The 21027-nt window shown below is 33.3% G+C and overlaps 1 protein-coding gene across 2 annotated transcripts in view; it reads left to right on the top strand.

The window, feature by feature from the left end:
- CD36 (CD36 molecule (thrombospondin receptor)) overlaps positions 1–21027 on the top strand; it is a 128969-nt gene that overhangs the window by 93705 nt on the left and 14237 nt on the right. Inside the window, exons 1-6 of one of the 2 annotated variants that reach the window (XM_004676893.2) lie at positions 5351–5431; positions 11690–11780; positions 12229–12419; positions 16240–16400; positions 20080–20227; positions 20599–20778. In XM_004676893.2, the coding sequence (XP_004676950.1) occupies positions 12300–12419; positions 16240–16400; positions 20080–20227; positions 20599–20778 (609 nt within the window). In that variant the 5' untranslated portion in view covers positions 5351–5431; positions 11690–11780; positions 12229–12299. Of the gene's footprint in view, positions 1–5350; positions 5432–11689; positions 11781–12228; positions 12420–16239; positions 16401–20079; positions 20228–20598; positions 20779–21027 lie in introns of those variants that run through there. The other variant, XM_012721063.1, reaches the window with a different exon arrangement.

Raw genomic sequence — 21027 nt, 5'->3', positions numbered from 1 at the left:
GGTCTGCCACACCATGTGGTCACCTCCAGGGCAGGCGGGAATCGAACTCATGCTGAAGCAACTTTAGATTCTCAGTGCTGTGCTTTAACCCGCTGCGCCACCAGGGAGGGCCTGATTCAGTTACTTTTAAAAACATTTATTTGAGGTAATATTGGAGTAAACCCATCAGGTATTACCACCATAAAACACTCACCACTCACTCATCCATAGTCTACCTCCATAGACCATTGTACTTTCTTCCCTCTCTCTTCCTACCCCTTTCCACTCCTGCTTTGGGGTTTCACTGCTGTAGACAGTCATCAAAGTTAGTTTACAGCTTGCCTTTAACTAATAATTTAGTTACTTTATATTCCAAATGCAGTATGTTTTTTTTTTCAATCAGTGTTTTGAATCACTAGACCATATGTTTTAAGATCAACTTTAATCGCTTTCATTACCGCCATATTATCTTTAACAGTGTTCTTGCAATTTTCTTTCAAAGGTGAAATCAAAAACCTCCCTTAGCTCCCTTAGTCTCTCCAGTTTTGATTTCATTCTATCATATTGTTTGTTCTCTGTGTTTAATATTCTTTTGTAATGATACACACATACATACATATTTTTACTGATAAATATATTTATTCTTATAAATGAGCAAGGATGTATGTGTAGTTGTGTATTAATTCTCATGGTTAGTCAGTCCCTGAAGGATAAAAACAGCAACAACAAAAAATTGCCTGTGATTAGACTCTGGTAATTAATGTTTTAAGGTAGCTTATAAGTTTTAAAATTTAATTGCATTGTTCATTCCTCATTTGCTGTGTTTAGCTATCATCTTCCTGTCAATGAAATATCAATTCATTCAAAAGAGTTATTTCTTACTGAAAGAACACAGGCCCTTCAATCATTCAGTTGAGGCTTACACCCTTGTTTTGGCATATGTTAACTCTGTCATCTCTATTTTCTTAAAGAGCCTATAAGATGTAAATATATGGCAACAGGGTGATATCTTGTGAAATAGCTAGTTGAACACCAGCCAGAGAGTAAGTCCTCAATAACTGTTGACTCTTTTGTGTGATCATAATAATTTATGTCATTGCTTACACATACACTTAGTACTGCAATGTGTCTTATGATCAAATTCTTTTCATTTGCTAAGCTTAAAAATTGAATTAGGCCCTCCCTGGTGGCGCAGCGGGTTAAAGCACAGCCCTGAGAATCTAAAGCCCCTTCCGCATGAGTTCGATTCCTGCCTGCCCCGGAGGTGACCACATGGCGTGGCAGACCTCTCCTGTCCCGCCCACTGCTCCCCTCAGCAGTGTAGTTCATCCATCTGCCTGTTCTGCTCCGCACTCTGTCTCTGGTGAAGCCTCTCACCGCCCCTGAGTCTCTGGCCTGTACCCCAGTTCTGTATGCACAAATAAATCTTTTTTTTTTTAAATTGAATTAGTTAAAAATCAACTGCTACATAAAAAATTACATCCTGATTCACACTATAAGTGTATATATAGGTGGACTCTGTAGTTGTCCTGTGTTGACAGAAAGGAGGTCAGAATACAATGAGATAGGATTTTCAAACTGGGAAAGACATACTTTGTCAGTATTCACTGTGCTCACAACTTGGGCCATGTGATCATTTCCTCTTAAAGAATATATTTTTCCCATTGCAACTTTATTTTTTTCCCTCATAATGCATCTGTCATCTGTTTCTCAAATATGTCGCAATATGTAAGTCACTCAATTGACTTGAATCTTCCTCTTTAATTTCACGTGTTAAATTCCATGAATCAGCTTATCTCAAACCAGTTATAAAGACTAAAAAAAAAAAGTAAAAAAAGATAATTTATAGTTTTGAAGTATACAAAGATTTTCAAAGTATGATATAGTGCTTTAAAGGAAATGACTATGAAAATTGATGGCATAACAATTGAAAATATCTATAAATGTCAACTTTGAAAAAATTGGGCCCTCTCTGGTAGCACAACTGCACTGGTTAAAACAGCACTGTGAAAAAAAAGTTGTAAATGTCAGAAAGTTGACTGTTCACTCAGTAAAAGGCAAATCCATAGGTAAAGGATGAACAAGAATATTACTACAAATGTTTGGAAGTATAAATGACTAAAAGGAAAAGAGGTTGAACTTCACTCAATTACATGGCTAATGCTACAAAGCACTGTTAAGTTCAATAGTTCAACATAAACCCCATGTGAGTGCTGTTAAGAAACAGGACACCCTCCCCCCCAAAAGTACAAATTTCCACCCAGAAATTCTATTCTGTGCTGTTGACTGGTGTCCTAACACAGGTAAATAAAACTATAGGTACTTGCATTTTTAGCATTTGTTTTTATACCAGAAAATAATAAAACAATAATAGTCTACTGTAGGAGACTGGTTATTTAAAAATGTGTAATTTACTATGGAATGTTTTTCAATAGTGGAAAAAATTAACACTCTGCGAGCATGGTCTGAGGCTGTCTCCAAGGCACCTGTGAGAAGGGTGCGGCAGGCATGAGACTCAGTACTGCATGATCCCCGGCACATACACACATAAGTTTAAAATTCGTACAATTCCTGGGAAGGTACACAGACCTCACATTGATTGCTGCTGAATAATTGAATTGGGATTAAAGGAGATTTTTCACTTCATACCTTCCTATAATTTTCAGTATTTCTTTTATTCATTTTCATAAATTCTCCCAAGTAAATATTTAATAGTCACTGACCATCTAGCAAATATACTATATTTAAGGCTTTCTACAAAGTCTTTTATAGTGTGCTATCGTCTTCCTAATAGTTCTGTGAGGGAATTATTTCCACTGTGACTAAGGGATTTAAAGTTAGGAACAAGTGATGAATTCCAAGTCACATTCATAGCCATCTTTTTCATAACATATGTTCTTCAACCCAGTCAAACAATTGCATATTTAAATTGTGAGTAAGCAGTATAACAGGCCCTGATTCTTGGTCATTCTCAATATTTTCAATATTCATTATAATATCCATTGTGTGTGTCTATTCATTCAACTGATTAGCCGCTATGAGTTTGGGCTGTGCTTGGAGATTCAGGGTGAACTAAATGCTGGTCCTTGTGGAACCAGCAGGACAAAGATAAGAGTCAAATGTCTGACAGCACTGTGTGTGACCAGTGGAAAATTAAGTGAGAGGGCAACATGGCCTAAGGGAAGGGAAGCACGTTAGCACATTTAAGTTGCTGATAATCAACTTGTCTGTCAGTTGTTGTATGAAAATTACCTTATTTATTACTTACTATCACCTTTTTATCTATTTTTGATTATAAAAATAAAAGCTATTTAGCTCATAATTCCAGAATATATAAGTATTGCCTAGTGATATCTGATTTTCTTTCTTTCTGTTGCAAACACACATAAAACCATACACATAAAGTTCCATAGAATTGTGCCTAAGATGACTTTAGTATACTGGAAATTTTATCCTCATTCTATTAGTACAATAGAAGATTTACCAAAAGCAAGATATACCTTTATGCACACATCCCTTAAACACTGTAGTGCATATCTTTTGAAAAATGAAATCTCATCATTCTTTACTCTGAAATGGATGCAGCATTTCTGTCTTTTTTTGAAGGTTCTATTTGGCTCAAAATCAAAATTTACTTGGTGGCAGAATTTATTCAGCTGTGTGCTTTCCGATCTTAGTGTGCTAAGGAACTCTTGTCTGTGTGTCTGAACATTTAACAGCTGCCTCTGGGAGTGTAAATTTGATTCTTTGGACTGCTCATGGGAGTGTGTGACATTTTCCTCTCCAGAGACAGTCTGAGGATTTGGATGTCATTAGGCTACTACTGATTAAATAGTGGTCAAGTAAGTTCAGCGTTGACTAAGTTATCAAATTTGCATGTATGTTTTCCTATAATGTATGTCTCTAATAGTGTTTCTATTTTCACTATAATTAACTCTTAACATATTTAAAGTATGTTCTTTAGAAATAGGTTCCTCCTGAAATCCTTGTTGTTGAGCTATTCATGAAATGTCATATTGGTGCATGTGATTGTGTGTTGTGAAGAAATTATAGCAAAACAAATAAAATAGATATCCTTAAAATATTTAGAACTTAGCCTTTACATATCTTCCTAATGATACTACAACAATAAAATTTCACAGTTAAAAGGAAATCATTCTATGATTTACCTAAACTCTACAAGCTCTACAAGTTTAATTTTTAGCATGAAAAGCATAAATCATTGAATTATTGCCAAGGGCATTTCTATTTTATCCTAACTAAGTAGTTCATAAGATTTGGAGGGGAAAAAAAAACAACAAAAAACCTTCAAATATACCTAAGCTTTTATAACTTATTTAAATATGTCAGTAAAATACCCTGGAAAAAGAAATAATGATCTTGAGGCAAAAGAAGTGCTTTAAGTTCCATTCCAGTTGTATTGTACTGCTAACAAATTAAAGGATTCATACATGCCCAGAGGGGACAGTGTAGTGATAAGGACTGGTTTAAGTATGATCTAATAAACTAAATATATCCCTTCCTGCTATAGTTAGGTTGCTTTATTTCAAGGTTAACTTGGAAACATGTATCCAGCTGGCTAGCTTGATAATCAGTTTAACCCTCCTAAGGTTTCATTCTTGTCTGTATGATTTGGGGAATTTCTTAAAGAATCGAGTCTTAATATTTCCTCCAGAGTAGGGTCTTATTTTGATTAGATTTAAAAATGACTTTAAAGTAACTTACAAATACACATTTTTAATATTAAATTCATCTTTTGACCCTCTATTCATGAAACTTTTGTGAAACTAACAAAATGATAAACAGTTAAGAACTTCCAGTTAGAACAATAGGCTATTTCCTTTTATAAGTATTTGCCATTCCTATTGATTGACAGTCTCAATTGTTTTAATGTATTAGTTCTTAAAGAACTTTATATTATTGCTGTATTAAAAAGTACATTTTATTTAACCTCTGTGACACAAGAACTGATAATTCCCAATTTATACTTTACACCCCCCAGACTAATCATCTTCAATAATGATTGTGTAGTAAACCAGAATATATTAGAAGCAGCTCAGCAAGTCAGTTCCTTTTGTCTTGCTGGCCTCTGACTTACTTGGATGGGAAAATGGCCAACACAAAGTACTGCTGACTCTCTCAGATATAGGTGATGGGTCCTCACTAGACATAAAAATAGACCACTATGAGCCATACCAGCAGTGTGATATGTGTGGGTTTCTTTTCCTTTTTTTTTTTTTTTTTTTTTTTTTGGTAAATTCCTTTGGCAACAAGCCACTCACTGGGATCTGACGTAGGCTTTTTTTTTTTTTTTAAAGCATATTTAAACACACACTTTATGTAATAAGGGTTGCAGTGTAGGGGTTTTGTGCAGAATACCATTTGTTCCTACTATGAATTCTCTGTTGAAATGTTGGGGCATTTGACTGAAAAATCCTTAGCCTTTTTAAAGGTAAGTCATGATTTTGATTATTTTAAATAAAAGGATAAGAGATTTTCAAGCAAATGAGAGAAACATTTAACAGCTAACATAACAAAAATACAAATTCTTTTCTTGAAATCACTTGTTTTATTTAAAAATTTGGTTTGTATTATTTTCCAAGTTATCAACCTTCCTACATTTTATTTTAAAATCTTAAAATGCCAATATTTTATTTTTAATGTTTATAACCTTTTTATATATGTAAATATTGTTAAAAATTTTACAGTTCAATTTAGATTGACTCTCCCTGTATGCTTAAGCTATTTATACATGATTTTTAATTTAAGTTATGAAGATAGATGAAAAAAATCAATGAGTTGTATATGACTTGCTACTCATGTCAACATGCAGTTGTTAATTATTACTTTATAACTGTTACTGGAAATTGTCAATTATAGTCATTACAAATAATCCTAAATTTAATTAGTATAATTTATATTGAACTTTGATAAAAGGATAAATATAACCTAAAATTAGGTTATATTTATATAACCTAATTTTGGGGTACTTTGAAGCTCATTATAAGTATCAAGTTATTTTCCTTAATTATACCAAGTTATAATTGGAAAAATTTCAATTTGTATATATATATATACAATTTCAATTTGTATATATATATATATATACACACACACATATATATAGTAAGTAAATTCTTACATAACTGTAAATGGCATAAATTTTCTAGACTAATCTCATTTTCTGGAATTATCAACTAACATTGAAATGTTCTTAATACTAGCTTTATTTCCCTTTTCTCTTATGTGGTATTAAGTTAGCAATGTGTTTTAAGATAAAGGAAACATTGCTTTGAATACTGATAGTGTGTACACTGCCCATGTAATTTTAAGACCATATGGAGAATTATTTTCAGCTATCATTATTATCCAGAATTTTAACCATTGCAAAACTTATCGTGTCTTCCTGTCATAATTATCCTGAACAATAAACCACAATCATCAGAAAACAGGTTTACCTGGGAGGGAAATCATCAGTACAATAGAATTGTACTTGAACACTGTGTCAAAAATTTTGGAATTTATCTCAAAAACTACAGGTGACTTTCCTTTTTCAAGAACATTTTGGCCATGTATTCAAACACATTTGAATCTTAGGAATTATTTTGACTTAACAAGGTGTGCTATAATGCATCTTGAATTATAGATTAAGTTATAGATGAATGTCTCAAGTAACAGTGTTTTAATAACTTTCCCTTGGCATGCTATTCTAATTTCCTATATATAAAAAGGATAAATGATCCCCTATTTATCTAAACTATCATACCTTTATTTGTTTAGTAATAGTGATTGATATAATAATTTACAATAACAGTAACGTTTGCTAGGTGAATCTTTATACATAATTTCATTTCACTTTGACACAGTCTTATTGATCAATAATGTACCTATTTTAAAGAAAATTGAACCATGGAGGAACTATTATAAGGCCCAGAATTGAACCTATACTGAAAGGGTTCAAAGCACAGAATTTTAATCATTGCAACTGTTAGATGATATAAGATATCATATATCATATATATCAAGCATACAATTTGAAGAGGAAAATAATGGCATTTCTATTTTGGATTGAAAGAACAGGTTTAGAGATTTTACTTAAATGACTTTAAGAGGGTCACATAAAAAATAATTCTCTCCTAAGTCTCTAAAGATAGCCTGATTTTAGAAGTAGTCTTAATATGTGAAGTATAGCATACTCATTTTAGACTTCTCATTTTAAATTGTAATATATAACAAGTATAATTTAGCCTAGTATATTGTTTTATATCATTGATGCCTCTAATTTATGTTTATCAAATATTGTGGTGACTCAATAAGAAAGGGCATTAGAAATCTCAAAATTATTCTGCAGAATCATTGTGTTCTGTGGTGAATACTCAGAACAAGTGAGTGGTATTTGTAAGAGAAAAGATTATAATTCCTCCCCCTTTTTACAAGTAGCTATTCTTTTCACCCTCTTTATATGGTGTGTACTGACATAGTTCAACTATTTTGGATTTAAGTCTGCATTTACTCAGATTCAGTAAATATTGGCTTTGCGAACACACATAGATGGGATTTAAAAGTAAAGGTTAAGAAAGAAATTTATTCTTCAAATTCATTACTTATCACTCATTCATTAATTTTTGAATTAATAATCCCCCTAAATTAAAATACTGGGTTTTGGGGAAGATATTAGATGAGGAAGACATGCAGAATGAGTGTTTGAAGAAGGGATGTAAGGTTAGTTTCTTTATTCTAAGGCAAAAGTGAAAAGATTTGCGGACAGAGTAGGAAATTTTAGATAATAACTTGTGGGTAGGAAAATGTAAGCTGGGTCCTAGTGTTCATTTATGGCACAAGTACTCTTGTAATCTGAAACTTTTTCAAGTTTTATAGTTCAGATCTCAAGAAATTTCCCCTCTGGGTCACCATTTTTCTGGATGTAGTTTCCCAGGGAACCCAGCTTTATTCTCATATGGGAATAATAAATTATCTGGGAATTTGCTGTGATGGTCTTATTTTCTTATTGGATAGATTTCTTAGAGTGCAGTCAATGGTAGCCTTTGCAAAATGCCAAGTCCTTCAATTTTTACCCGATATGTAGCATTCTAGAATGCCATCCATATGACAGTAGAAAACAATGCATTTTTTTTTCTTTAATTGTATCCCCAAGAAGGATACAATTAGTTCTTGGCCAACCTGTGCTATGCTGGTGTCTCTTTCTCTTTTCTCTTTTCCCTAATAAACTTACCATGTGTTAATGAAAAAAATATATAGTCCCATGGGATAAGATAAACTATTGAATATGACCAAGGTAGTAGGATTTATAATCTATAAACAGAGGTTCTCCCTCAAGACTTGAAGTATTACTGGTGCTGTGGTGGTAGAAATGGTCTCATGTACATATGAAAACATGTGAACTCATACCCCTAAATCATAGCATTGTAAAACATTACTTCAACATAATTAAAGATCAGGAAAGCCAAATTAGTGACACTGTAAAACATGTTTTCTATTACTCTTTTCATAAGACTCAATGATTAGTTTTCTTTGTAGCAGCTGTGACATTTTCTTGCTCTCCAAATTATCTGGGAATTTGCTGTGATGGTCTTATTTTCTTATTGGATAGATTTCTTAGAGTGCAGTCAATGACATATTTGTTTCTGATAGACAGAACAAGGACTAAAACTTAATTTTAGGCAACTACCAATTTCAGATTGTCTATTTCAATATTTAAGGAGCAATGCTAAGATCAGAGGTACTAGATACAACTTTTACATGCCCTAAAGAGCTAAGCGTAAGAGAAAATGTATAATAATGCAACTCGATCTTTATCTTATGGATATAGTGCTTACTTTATATGTGTTTTACCAACCTATGCCTCAGATGGATAAAAGTAATGCCATTTTGTAAAATGTAGGTTAATTTAAAGTTTAATTATAATAGCAATTCTTAAGTAGTCATGGTATCAAAGCACTGAAAGATAATACATGAACCCAAGAATGTCAATTATCTTGCCCATTCTTGGAGAAAAAACAAACTTATATTAAGGTTAAAAAAATGTTAATCCATCAGTAGAAATTTTTAAAAAGTATATGAACTCAATATCTGTCTCTTACTCACATGTGTATGTTTTCTCTTACATATCAATGCATGGATGAAGTAGTTACTATTAAGTAGTTGTAAATCATCCAATGCAGTGTTTTGCTCACCACTTCTGTTGTCTGATGAACTTAATAGCAGCTGAATATGTATATGTTCTCTCTGCCTTCTTCACCTTCAAGTTCAAAGCCTAAGTCTACCCATTATATGACATATATGGAGTTAGAGTCTATAGAAGTTGTAATAGTGAGTTTTCAGTTTTAAAGAGACCCTGGAGAATACATAATGTCCCTGAGTTTTCCACTGAGCTTTCTTGGACGTCTTAACAGGAATTCTTTCCCTGGAGTATGTGGGGACTGCTCAAAGAAAGGAGAGTGATTTCTGAAGAGTAGAGAGATTTGTGACTAATACATGCCATAGAAACTGGAAGGAGATACATAAATGACATAATTTTATTGTTGTTGAAATAGATACTTTTGACAGGATATGAAATGATTTGCAAGTTATAAGTGATAAAGGTTTGTCTGATCCAAAAAAATACTGGATTTTAAAAATAGATTCATGATGAAAGCTAGAATTTAATGCTGAGGGTTTCATGTACCATTTTTTAAAATGGTGTTTCAAAGCCATAGTTTTCTATAGAGGTTCTCCTAGGGCTTCCTTAAGATGGAAAAGGACAGTGGTAAATGGGAGAGGAAATACCAAATTAGGGTTCAGGTTCTCAATATAGCTATAATTGTAGTTATTCTTCCTGATGGTCTCCCATGTAAGAATATGAGTGAAGAAACTGTTCAGCTATTTAAATTAAAAACTGGATCTCCTCTTTGCATCTTATTTTACATATGAGAAAACTGAAGTATAATGACATAAATTGAATTAATCATGGTCACCTAGCAAGAGAGCTGTGAGTTTAATCTTTAGCCTACTCTCAGTACAACAGATTGGATTCCTGGTTTTGATTGCTACCTTAGATATAACTTGCAAAATGAGAGCTGGGCTGATCTATGAAAAGGGCATTCATTTTAATTTTGCTTTATAAGCTACCTGAATGTTTATTTGTTCACAGTAAACAGAACCTCAGGATGATACTACTTTGCAGTTTCTATGATATTTTAACTAAAGCAGTAATGCAATTACATGTTACAAAAGAAAAATTTTAATAGCAGCTTCAGTGATGTGTTTCATTGCCCAGACAATGGTAGCCAAAGTCATAGGAAGTAGCATGTTACATGACTTCATAGGGCAAGGAAGGATACTTTTCTTACTCCACCCCCAAACAATTAATCAAATTCAACCTCACTTGCTGGAGTTGAATAAAATGCACAGGAAAAATAAATCACATGCTGCTTTTATGTTGGGAAAAGAAAACAGTATGTAACACTCATGACTAATAAAGCATCTTAACTACCAGAATCTGTGACCTCCCTTTTGTTGGTGTTTGTTTGCCTTGGCCTTTGTAAAGTAGGGAATATTTGTTTATAAGCTACAAAGCACATTCTGACTATATGTCAATGGCAATCCACACCAATAACTCTCAAACAAGTTTTCAACTATTAGAAGGGACAAAATAAGAATACATTACATCAGTATCCACAAATTGTACAAATTCTGTTCTCTTAATCTTTATGAAATAACCACATACTATATAAAGATACCGAAACTCAAATTGACTGGTTGAAATACTTAATAACCAAATCAGTTGCTTTTAATTGAATTGGCATGACTTGGTTGTCTAGGATAAAATGTACATTTTGCAATATTGTACATGTACAATAATAAAAATCTTTATGACCAGCAAGAGAGCAATACCCATCATTAAAACTATGTATCTTCTCATGCTTAGTGAGATAAGCCAGAAAGAGAAAGAAAAATACCGGATGGTTTCACTCATAGCAGGAGTATAATAGACCAGGCGAGAAAACAACAAAAATAATGAACAACCATATACCAGAGACATTCTGTGGGGGGGGGGAAGGGAGGGAAATGCATGGGACTATGGTGGTGGCACAGGGGTGATTTGGTGATGGGAAACCCGCGGGTATTACAATCAAGATGGAAAAAAAAATGTGCAAATGATGTAAAAATAAACTTTGTAATAAAAAAAAACTATCTTCATTATGTATTTTCTTTCCATTCTTTACACCATTCATCTAACCAAAATATTACTAGCAATGACATTGAAAATATCTTTAAAGTATTGTTTTTTTTTTTAAGATTTATTTATGCATACAGAACTGGGGTACAGGCCAGAGGTGCAGGTGCCATGAGAGGATTCACTAGAGACAGAGTGGGGAGCAGAACAGGCAGATCAATAAGTACACTGCTGAGGGGAGCCAGGAGAGGTATGCTACACCATGTGGATCACCACCAGGGCGGGGATCAAATTTATGCTGAAGTAGCTTTAGCTTCTTAGAGCTGTGCTTTTATCTATTGTGCCACCAGGGAGGGCCCTAAAGTATTGTTCTACTTTTTTGAATCTTTTATAAGACAAATAAGTTAAGCATAAATTCAATATTCATTAACATTTTCTTCTACTAGTGACTATAGTTTTAATGATATTAGATAATATCCTAGTACTGATTTTCTGACCTAATTTTCCAATTTACCCTGTGCTTTGTCTTAACAGGTAGCTTACAAATGATTAGAAGAATTGATTCTTTCTGAGTCTTATCAAATTATTTCCTGTGACACATATCTGTTGTTTACTCGTGAATAAGGTATGATTAAGATAACACCCATTAACTGTTACTTGGTTAGCATTTAGATGGAGACAAGCTGAGACCACCTTCATCAGTTTTTTTGCAACTCCATGGAGAGTGTGGCTACTGCTTGGGTGGAGACATACAGACATGAGGATGCAGCTAAATGCCCTAGGCTAAGGGAGAGTGAATCACTGAAAGTGTGTGCTCCTTGAAAAAGATTTCAACATTAGTTTTCTATAGGAAAAACATTCAAAACTATTTTAAAAAATGTTCTATGTTACAATAATCATTATTTCTACCGCTGGTAAGTAATTAAAAGCAAGTAAGAGCCCTAGAAAATCCATTTTGTGAAACAAAAGTTTGTTATTGATAACAAGATCTGTCTCAATTGCATCTTTTCTCTGTACTTTGATCTTTCCTACTGATACTTAAGTAGCTGCTTTATGGTCTTTCCAAATGATAGAAACAGACTTCTTAGAAATCACCTGAACCAGACCTGGGAGTTCGAAGGAAGTAGGCACTGGAGCAAGAAAAATGGGCTGTGATAGAAACTGTGGACTTATTGCTGGCGCTGTCATTGGTGCAGTTCTGGCTGTGTTTGGAGGGATTCTGATGCCAGTGGGAGACATGCTTATTGAGAAGACAATTGAAAAGGTACACATAGTCTTAAGGCTATTTCTTGGCATTTTCCTTTCAGGGGCTCCAGTAGGACAGGGGTTGGGTGTCCATATAGAATATGAGCTTATATTACCATTCTATATATTCTGTCTTTTTTGCTCTGAGTGCCTTGTTTGTATTTGATGAGAACTAGTTGTTTTGTGTTTTCAAAATGAAGAATTTCTACATGTTAGAGAAATATTGCAAGTAAATAGCTTTAACATGACTGAGTTGCTTACAAACATATAAATAAATTTAACAATTCTAAATAAATTCTGATAAAAGCTATTCAGAGGTATACCCATTAGTAGAAATACTTTCCTTTAATTAGTATAATGACTACCCAGATATTATTCTGCATGAGAAATAAGCATATAAAGAACAGTTGCACCTCAATTTGAAAAAAAGTAAAAATGTAATTTGTGTATATATACATACACGCACATAAATTTAATCGTCTGTGTTTGTGTGTATATTTTTCCCCCAAGGGATTTTTTTTTCTAAAGACATCATGCATGCTTTCTATAAATTACAGCTAAAAAAGTTTGTTACTAGTATTTCCCCTTATGAGTTCTGTGAAGCCACAGGTTTATGCAATTTTTCTAGATAGAAAAAAGTCAATGTCATGAGCTGTCTTGAATGCAGAAACTATGAAAGTATTCTGAAGAAAGATGAAAAATATGCCATCATTTATAAAGATAATTTTAAATTTCTTATAACATTAACTATTGAACACCATGAAGGGAAGTAATATCTTGTCTACTAATGAACAAAGTCACTACCACAATAAGTAGGATAAAAGTTTTCAGATGTTTCTGCATTTTAAGGATGTTTTCATTTGACAGGGGAGAAAATATTAAGGATTAAAGAGCAGACATGTCACGAGTCATAGCCATGTGACTGCTATAAACAGTTAACATAAAACAGTAAAAGCAGTCTTTGGAGTAAATGATTGAATTCTACCTCTAAAGGGCAGTCAGGGTTTGTGTGTAATAGCTAGCATCTACTGGATGTGTGCTATTTGCTAACACCTTTCTAAGTGCTCACATTTATTAATCCTTGAAATAACATAAGGATAAGTATTTTAACCATATTAAATTTATTTTCACTTTTAAAGATACTAATTTTATGTCATTCAACGTAATATTCTCCCAATTGACAGATGAAGAAATTGAAGTTCAAAGATATTAACGTACTTGAGTTAAATGAGTTACACATAACCAAAATGGTGATCAAACTCATAATTTGTTAACCATTTCACTCTATTCTTTGAGGGAAGATGTCACCATACTTAATTGGGGTAAGAATAGATTAACAGCAATGACCAAGTGAGAATTTGAATAGATAGCAGATGTTACTTTAGTTTGAAAGTAAATCAGAGCTGTAAACAAATTGAAGTTTCAAGGTCAGTGACTTTCAACCAGACTTTCTGGTGATATGCCAGAAGAAAGTCACTAAGTTCGAATACAGTCACTAGGTAGGTAGATTATGTACTTAAAGTGAGTCTCACTAGAGAGATTAACCCAGTGAGAAGATCTTATATTATTTATCAGCTTCATACTTTAAATTTCGTCAAAGACAAAAAAGACAAATCTATATAGGTAGCCCAAATTTAATTTAAAATCAAGCCCTTTTAAAATTATATTAAGAATATGTTGAAAGTTTCTATATTTATCAACCATTAAATAGTTCATTATTTTTCTCTGTCTCTCAGCTAATGAAGTTATAAGAACTATACAACATTGGTGTGAAAACAACTAATTTCTCCATTGTCTGCTTCACTGTCATCTGAAATTGAATCTCTTAAGCCCCCCATTTCTACCTCTGGAAAAAGTTGATGGAGTCAGATAGTTTCTAACTCAGCACATTTATTTCAATTATATGTGGTTCTATTTTACATTTTTAAAAAAAGTATTAAGATGAACAAAGCAAAGTGATTTATGATTTTTTAAATGAAAGACATGATACACTGTCTTTTGCTGCTAAATGCACACACATTAGAGTTAGGGAGAGTTCAAACCTCTCCCTATATACTTCTCTGAAGTATATTCTATTACAATTCATTAAGCTCAGTGTTAATATAGGTGTCTATGAAGTACATGATCATTTATGTCATATTAGGATATAATATTATTATTATACAGTGCTTATTATTACAGTGCTAGTGTAAGAATGTGTATGTTCATAGTTTTTTCCTCAGTCTCTTGGAATGAGTAAATTTACACACCAGCATTCTAATTCTGCATAGAGTTAAGCGTCAACACCTTCAACCATCTTTACATTTAAGAGAATAAACATAGCACTCTTTATGTAATTTTGTCTTACTATTGGGCCTGTCTTACTATTGGGCCTCTTAGTATGGAAATAGTGACTATAAAAAGTAATAAAAATTCTGTCGTCCATTTAGCAATTCCAGTGTACCCAATGCAATGGTTTGCAACAGCACAGAATTTTGAAATGAATTTTACTTGTTGCCATTTACTTCCCTAAGGAATTCACTTACTTGCTGCATTAAGCAATAAATAAAAATCCTGAAGATCTAAAATTTAATTTTACTTCTACCAACAAAGTGCAGAGGGTGACAGGAAAAAAAGACAGCAGTAACATGGTGTGAAGAAAACTAGTATAAGGGTCAATCAGAGAATAGGACTCTCATGTTCCAGTTTGCCGAGGTTACCATTGGGCCAACACCTGGTTTCTTGGAGTCTTAATGCTACTAGAAAATCCTTTTCTGATCCATCATTCTATGAATAATGCTTCCAAGGAAACAAAAGGTCAGGTTGTTCTATACTCGTGGGTCTGCTTAGGCTCCCTTTCTGTGAAATACTTCTCTTCCTCTTCCTCTAGCACACTAAAGTAGATGGGAGTTTTCCATCCTGGGCACTTTTCCCAAGGCAGTTATTAGGAAATACTGCCTGCTACAAAATCACCATTGTTTGCTACTAGTTGCTATAGCATCATGGACTTTTGGCATCGACACTGGGAAGGTAGCTGGGATAGTATCTATGATAATACTCTCATTTTATACACAATGAAACGGGGTTTGGTAAATTTCCACTCAATCTCACAACTCTTACAGTAAGAGATGGTACATATAGCTCAAGCGGTATCTATCTATACCCCTAAGCTATGTATAGGGTTCATATCATTGCTTCAATAAAAAAAATACAGTTTAAAAAATTAGTAGCATAAATTGGGTTGCAACAAATATATTTAAAGTTAGGAAAGCCATATTGTGCAGGATCTTGAGCAAGAGTTTGTATTTTTTAATCCAGAAGTATTTGTATTCTTAAAATAACAAATCTTAAGTAATCATGCCCTAAATTGTCCAACTTGTGAAGCAAAGTAAAAAGCTTCCAATGCCACTTGAGTTTTGTTCTTTTTTACCTCATCAACCCATCTCACTGAAGGAAGAAGTTACTGTTCAACAAATAAGAACTTACTGAAATACTGAATAAAGTTTGCTTACTAAATCTGCTTTTGCAATATTTGCCAAGGAGTCACTCTAAAGTTTGTCAATAATTGACCTTAATGTCAGTAGATATATCTCTTGCTTCTGTGCCTTTTGGCTAAGATCAAGTGTCGAATCAACAGACATTTCTGAAGTATTACTCACTGATTATATTGTAAAAACTTAACTAAAAGGTTGCTATAATAATTTGCTAAAAAAAAATCTATTGAAAGTATTTGACAAAGTTGCTAAGGTTCTCATGAACACAATACTTGAATGTTATACCATCACTGGCTAAATGTTATGAACTCCCACTATACTATCAATTACTATAAAGGTAACTCAAACTTGTTTTCTTTTTACTAGGAAGCTGTCCTTGAAGATGGTACAATTGCTTTTGAAAATTGGGTTAAAGCAGGCACAGAAATATACAGACAGTTTTGGATCTTTGATGTGCAAAATCCACAGGAAGTGGTGATGAATAGCAGCAAAATTAAGCTTAAGCAAAGAGGTCCTTACACATACAGGTGAGCATGTCCATACAGATAAGCCTCACTTCTTCCTTGACCCTATGTGTGTCTGAAAAACTTACTTGATAAATGCTATTGGGTTGATATAGAATGGACTGTGTCTGTATAGCATCCTAGTTTAATTATAAGAAATAAAAGATTAGAATAAAGGTAGGACAGGTATATGATGCTGCTAAATTTAAGAAATTTCAGGTATTTCATATCTGTAGCATCTATTCTATCAACACTGAAATATATGTGCTGGATAAAAAAGTTTAAAAACCAAAGTATTTTAAAATTCTAAAATTTTGTATCACTGATTTTCATGGTATGGTTCCTGAACTCACAATATTAGCATCACCAGGGAGCTGGGCAGAAGTACAATTTCTCAGAGCCCACCCCCACTCAAGTAAGGTTTATAAACCTTTTGGGTGATTCAAGTTTGAGAATAATGGAATTACATTGGTATACCATAACTGTAGTACCTGCTAAAGATTTCTACTCAAACTCATTTCTAGGTCATTTAGGTGTTTCTAAGTATCTAATAATTCCATTCTTTCATCTTCCCAAGTACTGAGACTAAGTATGCTATAATTTGTATTCTGCTGTCCTTTATAGTTTAACACACTTTTGAATAGAATCTTAGACAACTGTAAATTAAAACAAGTAACTGACATTAGTGGATGTTAAGTGAGTTGTCCATATTTATACAGACCTAGGAACTGCTAACTCCAAGATTTTATGTATATTTTTTGGCAATGTAAGTTATAGACTATGCAACTTTTCCAACTATCAGTAAGATAGTTACTTAACCAAGGACTAGGAATGTTTATGCTATCCATATATAAACACCAAATCCTGCTTACTAGATGTCACACAAGTATGTGATTTTCTTTCCAGGATAATTTCAAGTAGATTACACCATTACTATAACTTCATATTTGTGATTTCTATAATTTCTTTCCATCGATTAACACATTCCCAGGATTGTTAACCTGCCCTCAATATTTGCGGTAACATTAGGTGTGAGGGAACTAGCCACTACCAGACAGCATGATACATAAATTGCCTTGGTGCCTGTTCTGTTTTAGCAATTTTCTCCATTTTCTGTCTTATGACTTTGTCAAAGAAGATAATAGTCTTCACTATTATAAAGAAATCTTACCATGAAAAATATTGGCTTCCTGGTCTTTTAGTTTTTATGTTATTTACAAAAGTCCATTATCAATATCCTTTACCCCCAAAATGTTATAGCTATGGTGTGAAAATCTAGAATTCACTTGCGGTATAATGAGAATCCAAGCACAATTGATTCAAAATCATAACAAAAGTGCGAGTAAGTAATGGCTATCATTTAAGAATTCATTTTTTGTTTTGTTATTTATGTGATGAGGGTAACGTTTTTGACATTTTTAATTCTAATAATATTTTTTTCTTATAGAAATATAGACATTGAATCTAATTTACGTCTGCTGGGTAACAATATATATTTTATTCTAAATCTAAGAAACATAAGGTGGATGGGGTAGACATACTTGATGTATGTAGAGAGGCATTTGGGGGAGGGTTGGCATTAAGAAGTTTGAATCTGGAGTTTATAAGCAACTAACTCCTATTTATATGACAATTGTAAAATGATTTCTAATCAACTAGGGGTCATCTTTTCTTGTGTTATTACCAAGAAAAATAATTAGTGTCTGTTTGGACACCTTACGTAAGAAGGAAACAATTAGCAACTTTAAGAAAAAAGTTAGTAGTTGTTAACATAAAACCGCCTTTTATAAATTATACTATGAATCCATTTGAAATTTTGTTTGGAGACTGTCCTTCCCTGAACAGAATCGCAGGCTTATTTAGCTGATGCATGTGAAGTGAATTTGATGAAACTTTGATTAACAAGAAAGGACATGGGTTAGTGTCTGAAATTGCCTGGATTGAAATCTTAATTCTGTATTCAGATCTATATCCTCTCTGAAGGCTAGATATTCCTTCAGAATATCTTCACACAGTATAAGCTTTTGTGTACCTACTTTGCTTTGACAGCAACACAAAAGATAAAACCCATCTTGGGGCAAAAGAACCTAAGGAAAATGTTTTTGACTATTAATACACACTTTCCAAAACCTATATTCCTCTTCATTTTGAATTAAATGACTATAGGGTCTTTATAAAATTACACAGAACTCAGTTTTAAGACTTTTTATTGTATTGAGTGCCATCTGCTGGTAAACTATTTTAAGTACAAGCTGAGTAAGCTCTAGAACTTTGATCACAATTGCTTTAGTGAGATTTTATTTAAAATTAAATACCTTTCATGGTGAGTTTTTAAAAATTTTGAAAAGAATATCAATGTATTGTTCATTCAAAAGAATTATTAGGGTCTTACTGTGTACCAGGTACCTGCTTGGTAACAGAAAACACTCAGTACTACCCTACACAGTTTATATCTATTAAACCTGAGCACATTAGAAGTGAAATGTAAATTATCTGTTCATCTCAGATATTCAAATATGATAGTGTAATTAATGCTATGTATTTTATTTCATCTCAGTGAATTTTTCAAATACTTTTCTCTGTAATTGTCCCACTTTATCCTTGCAGCATCAAGATGTTACAGCTAGGAACTTACAACTAATAAGTATCCACTATATGGGGGTGGGGGGAGCAAAATTGGTCAGTAGCCTTTTAAAATAGCTATTATTTTTTCATTTGTTATCTTTAACAAAGGTCTTGGAAGAGCCAGTATTTGGGATGTTCTTTTTAATGTGCTCTTAATATTCTCACTGCTTAAATGTTCCCACACTTTGCTCCTTAACCTCAGGGTAAAGGTCAAACATATGAGATAGGTACAACCCTTTTCCTTTGATTGGATTTTCTATCAAAATGGGACTTGACACTCATCTTCTCCATGACCATCCTCAGCCTGGATTTGTTCTGGATCTCCCATGGACACTGTGTAAACTCCCACACATCTCTCCCATCTATCCTGCTTTACTAGTTTTCTATTTGAAAATTTAAATTACTTATAATTAGATTTTAGGGTTCCAAATTTGGCTTATTTATCATTTTAACCCAGCTGCTTGCCATAATTTCTGACATTTTTTTTATTACAAAGTTTATTTTTACATCATTTTGCACATTTTTTTTCCATCTCGATTGTAATCCCCGTGGGTTTCCCATCACCAAATCACCCCTGTGCCACCACCATAGTCCCGTGCATTTCCTTCCCTTCCCCCCCCCCATTTTTGATCCCATTCCCCACTCCACCCCCACAGAATGTCTCTGGTATATGGTTGTTCATTATTTTTGTTATTTTCTCACCTGGTCCATTATACTCCTGCTATGAGTGAAACCATCCGGTATTTTTCTTTCTCTTTCTGGCTTATCTCACTAAGCATGATCTTTTCCAGCTCCATCCAAGTTGCTGCAAAAGACATGTGTATATATGTACCACATCTTTCTAATCCAGTCATCTACTTTTGGGCATTTGGGCTGCTTCCATGTTTTTCCAATTGTAAATAAAGCAGCAATAAACATGGGGGTACAAGTATCTTTTTCAATCAGTGTTTTTGTGTCTTTTGGGTAGAATTTCTGACATCTTTTATGTACTGAAACTGTTACATGAATGAATAAGCATTTGAGACGTAAGATGTACTTGAGATTGCAATTTTGAATTTTATTTTCCTTTGTTTTTCAGAGTCCGTTATTTAGCCAAAGAAAATATAACCCAGGACCCTGAGAACCACACAGTCTCTTTTTTGCAGCCTAACGAGGCCTTCTTTGTACCATCAATGTCAGTAGGAACAGAGAATGACACTCTCACTGTTATCAATCTGGCTGTAGCAGTAAGTAGACATACAGCTATTTGTTTTGAAGTACTCTAGGACTCACTATAATTGCATTTTCTAAAATGACAAATGTATTCCTGTGATATTTTGAATGGAGTTACGATCATTTGAAAAGATGACAACTGATTTAGAAGACACAGAGGACATTACTTGAAACGAGTTTATGTGGGATGTCTTCTTACAGCTAACTGTGAGGCAGAGAAATGAAATGTAGGGTTTGGACAAATTACACTTGACCCTGGAAATATTTCACAGTAGTTGAAAAGTTAAAATAATTTTATTAAAATTCATTTCCAGTATTTTACCTATGTATTTGCTCAAGTCTGATATTAGGAGTTAATTACAGTGTTTTATGTTTTGTTTTATAGGCTGCACCTCATCTCTATCCAAATGCCTTTGTTCAAGTGCTACTTAATTCACTTATCAAAAAGTCAAAGTCTGCCCTGTTTCAAAGGAGAACTGTGAGAGAGTTCTTGTGGGGCTATAAAGATCCTTTCTTGAGTTTGGTTCCTTACCCTATAGACACCACAGTTGGTTTGTTTTATCCGGTGAGTTGCAAATGGGAAGGGGCTATTATATTTTAAATTGTATAGCAGTGCATTATTCCTTTTCCTGATCGGGGAACACATACCTAATTAAAAAAAATAATCTTTTACATGGTTGAATCCCTCATATTTGAAAATTCTACTGATATGAATTGAGTGGTTAAATTTTAAGATTTAATCAGGTGTCCAGATTCAGACAAATACACAATTTGTCTAAAATTAGTTTCTAAGACTGAAAGGAATTAAGCAGTA

This window comes from Condylura cristata, unplaced genomic scaffold (assembly GCF_000260355.1).
Source record: "Condylura cristata isolate star-nosed mole 26May11 unplaced genomic scaffold, ConCri1.0 scaffold00005, whole genome shotgun sequence".
In the NCBI taxonomy this organism is placed as follows: domain Eukaryota; kingdom Metazoa; phylum Chordata; class Mammalia; order Eulipotyphla; family Talpidae; genus Condylura; species Condylura cristata.
Note: the sequence above shows the minus strand (reverse complement) of the source record. Positions and strands in the feature narration are given on the sequence as shown.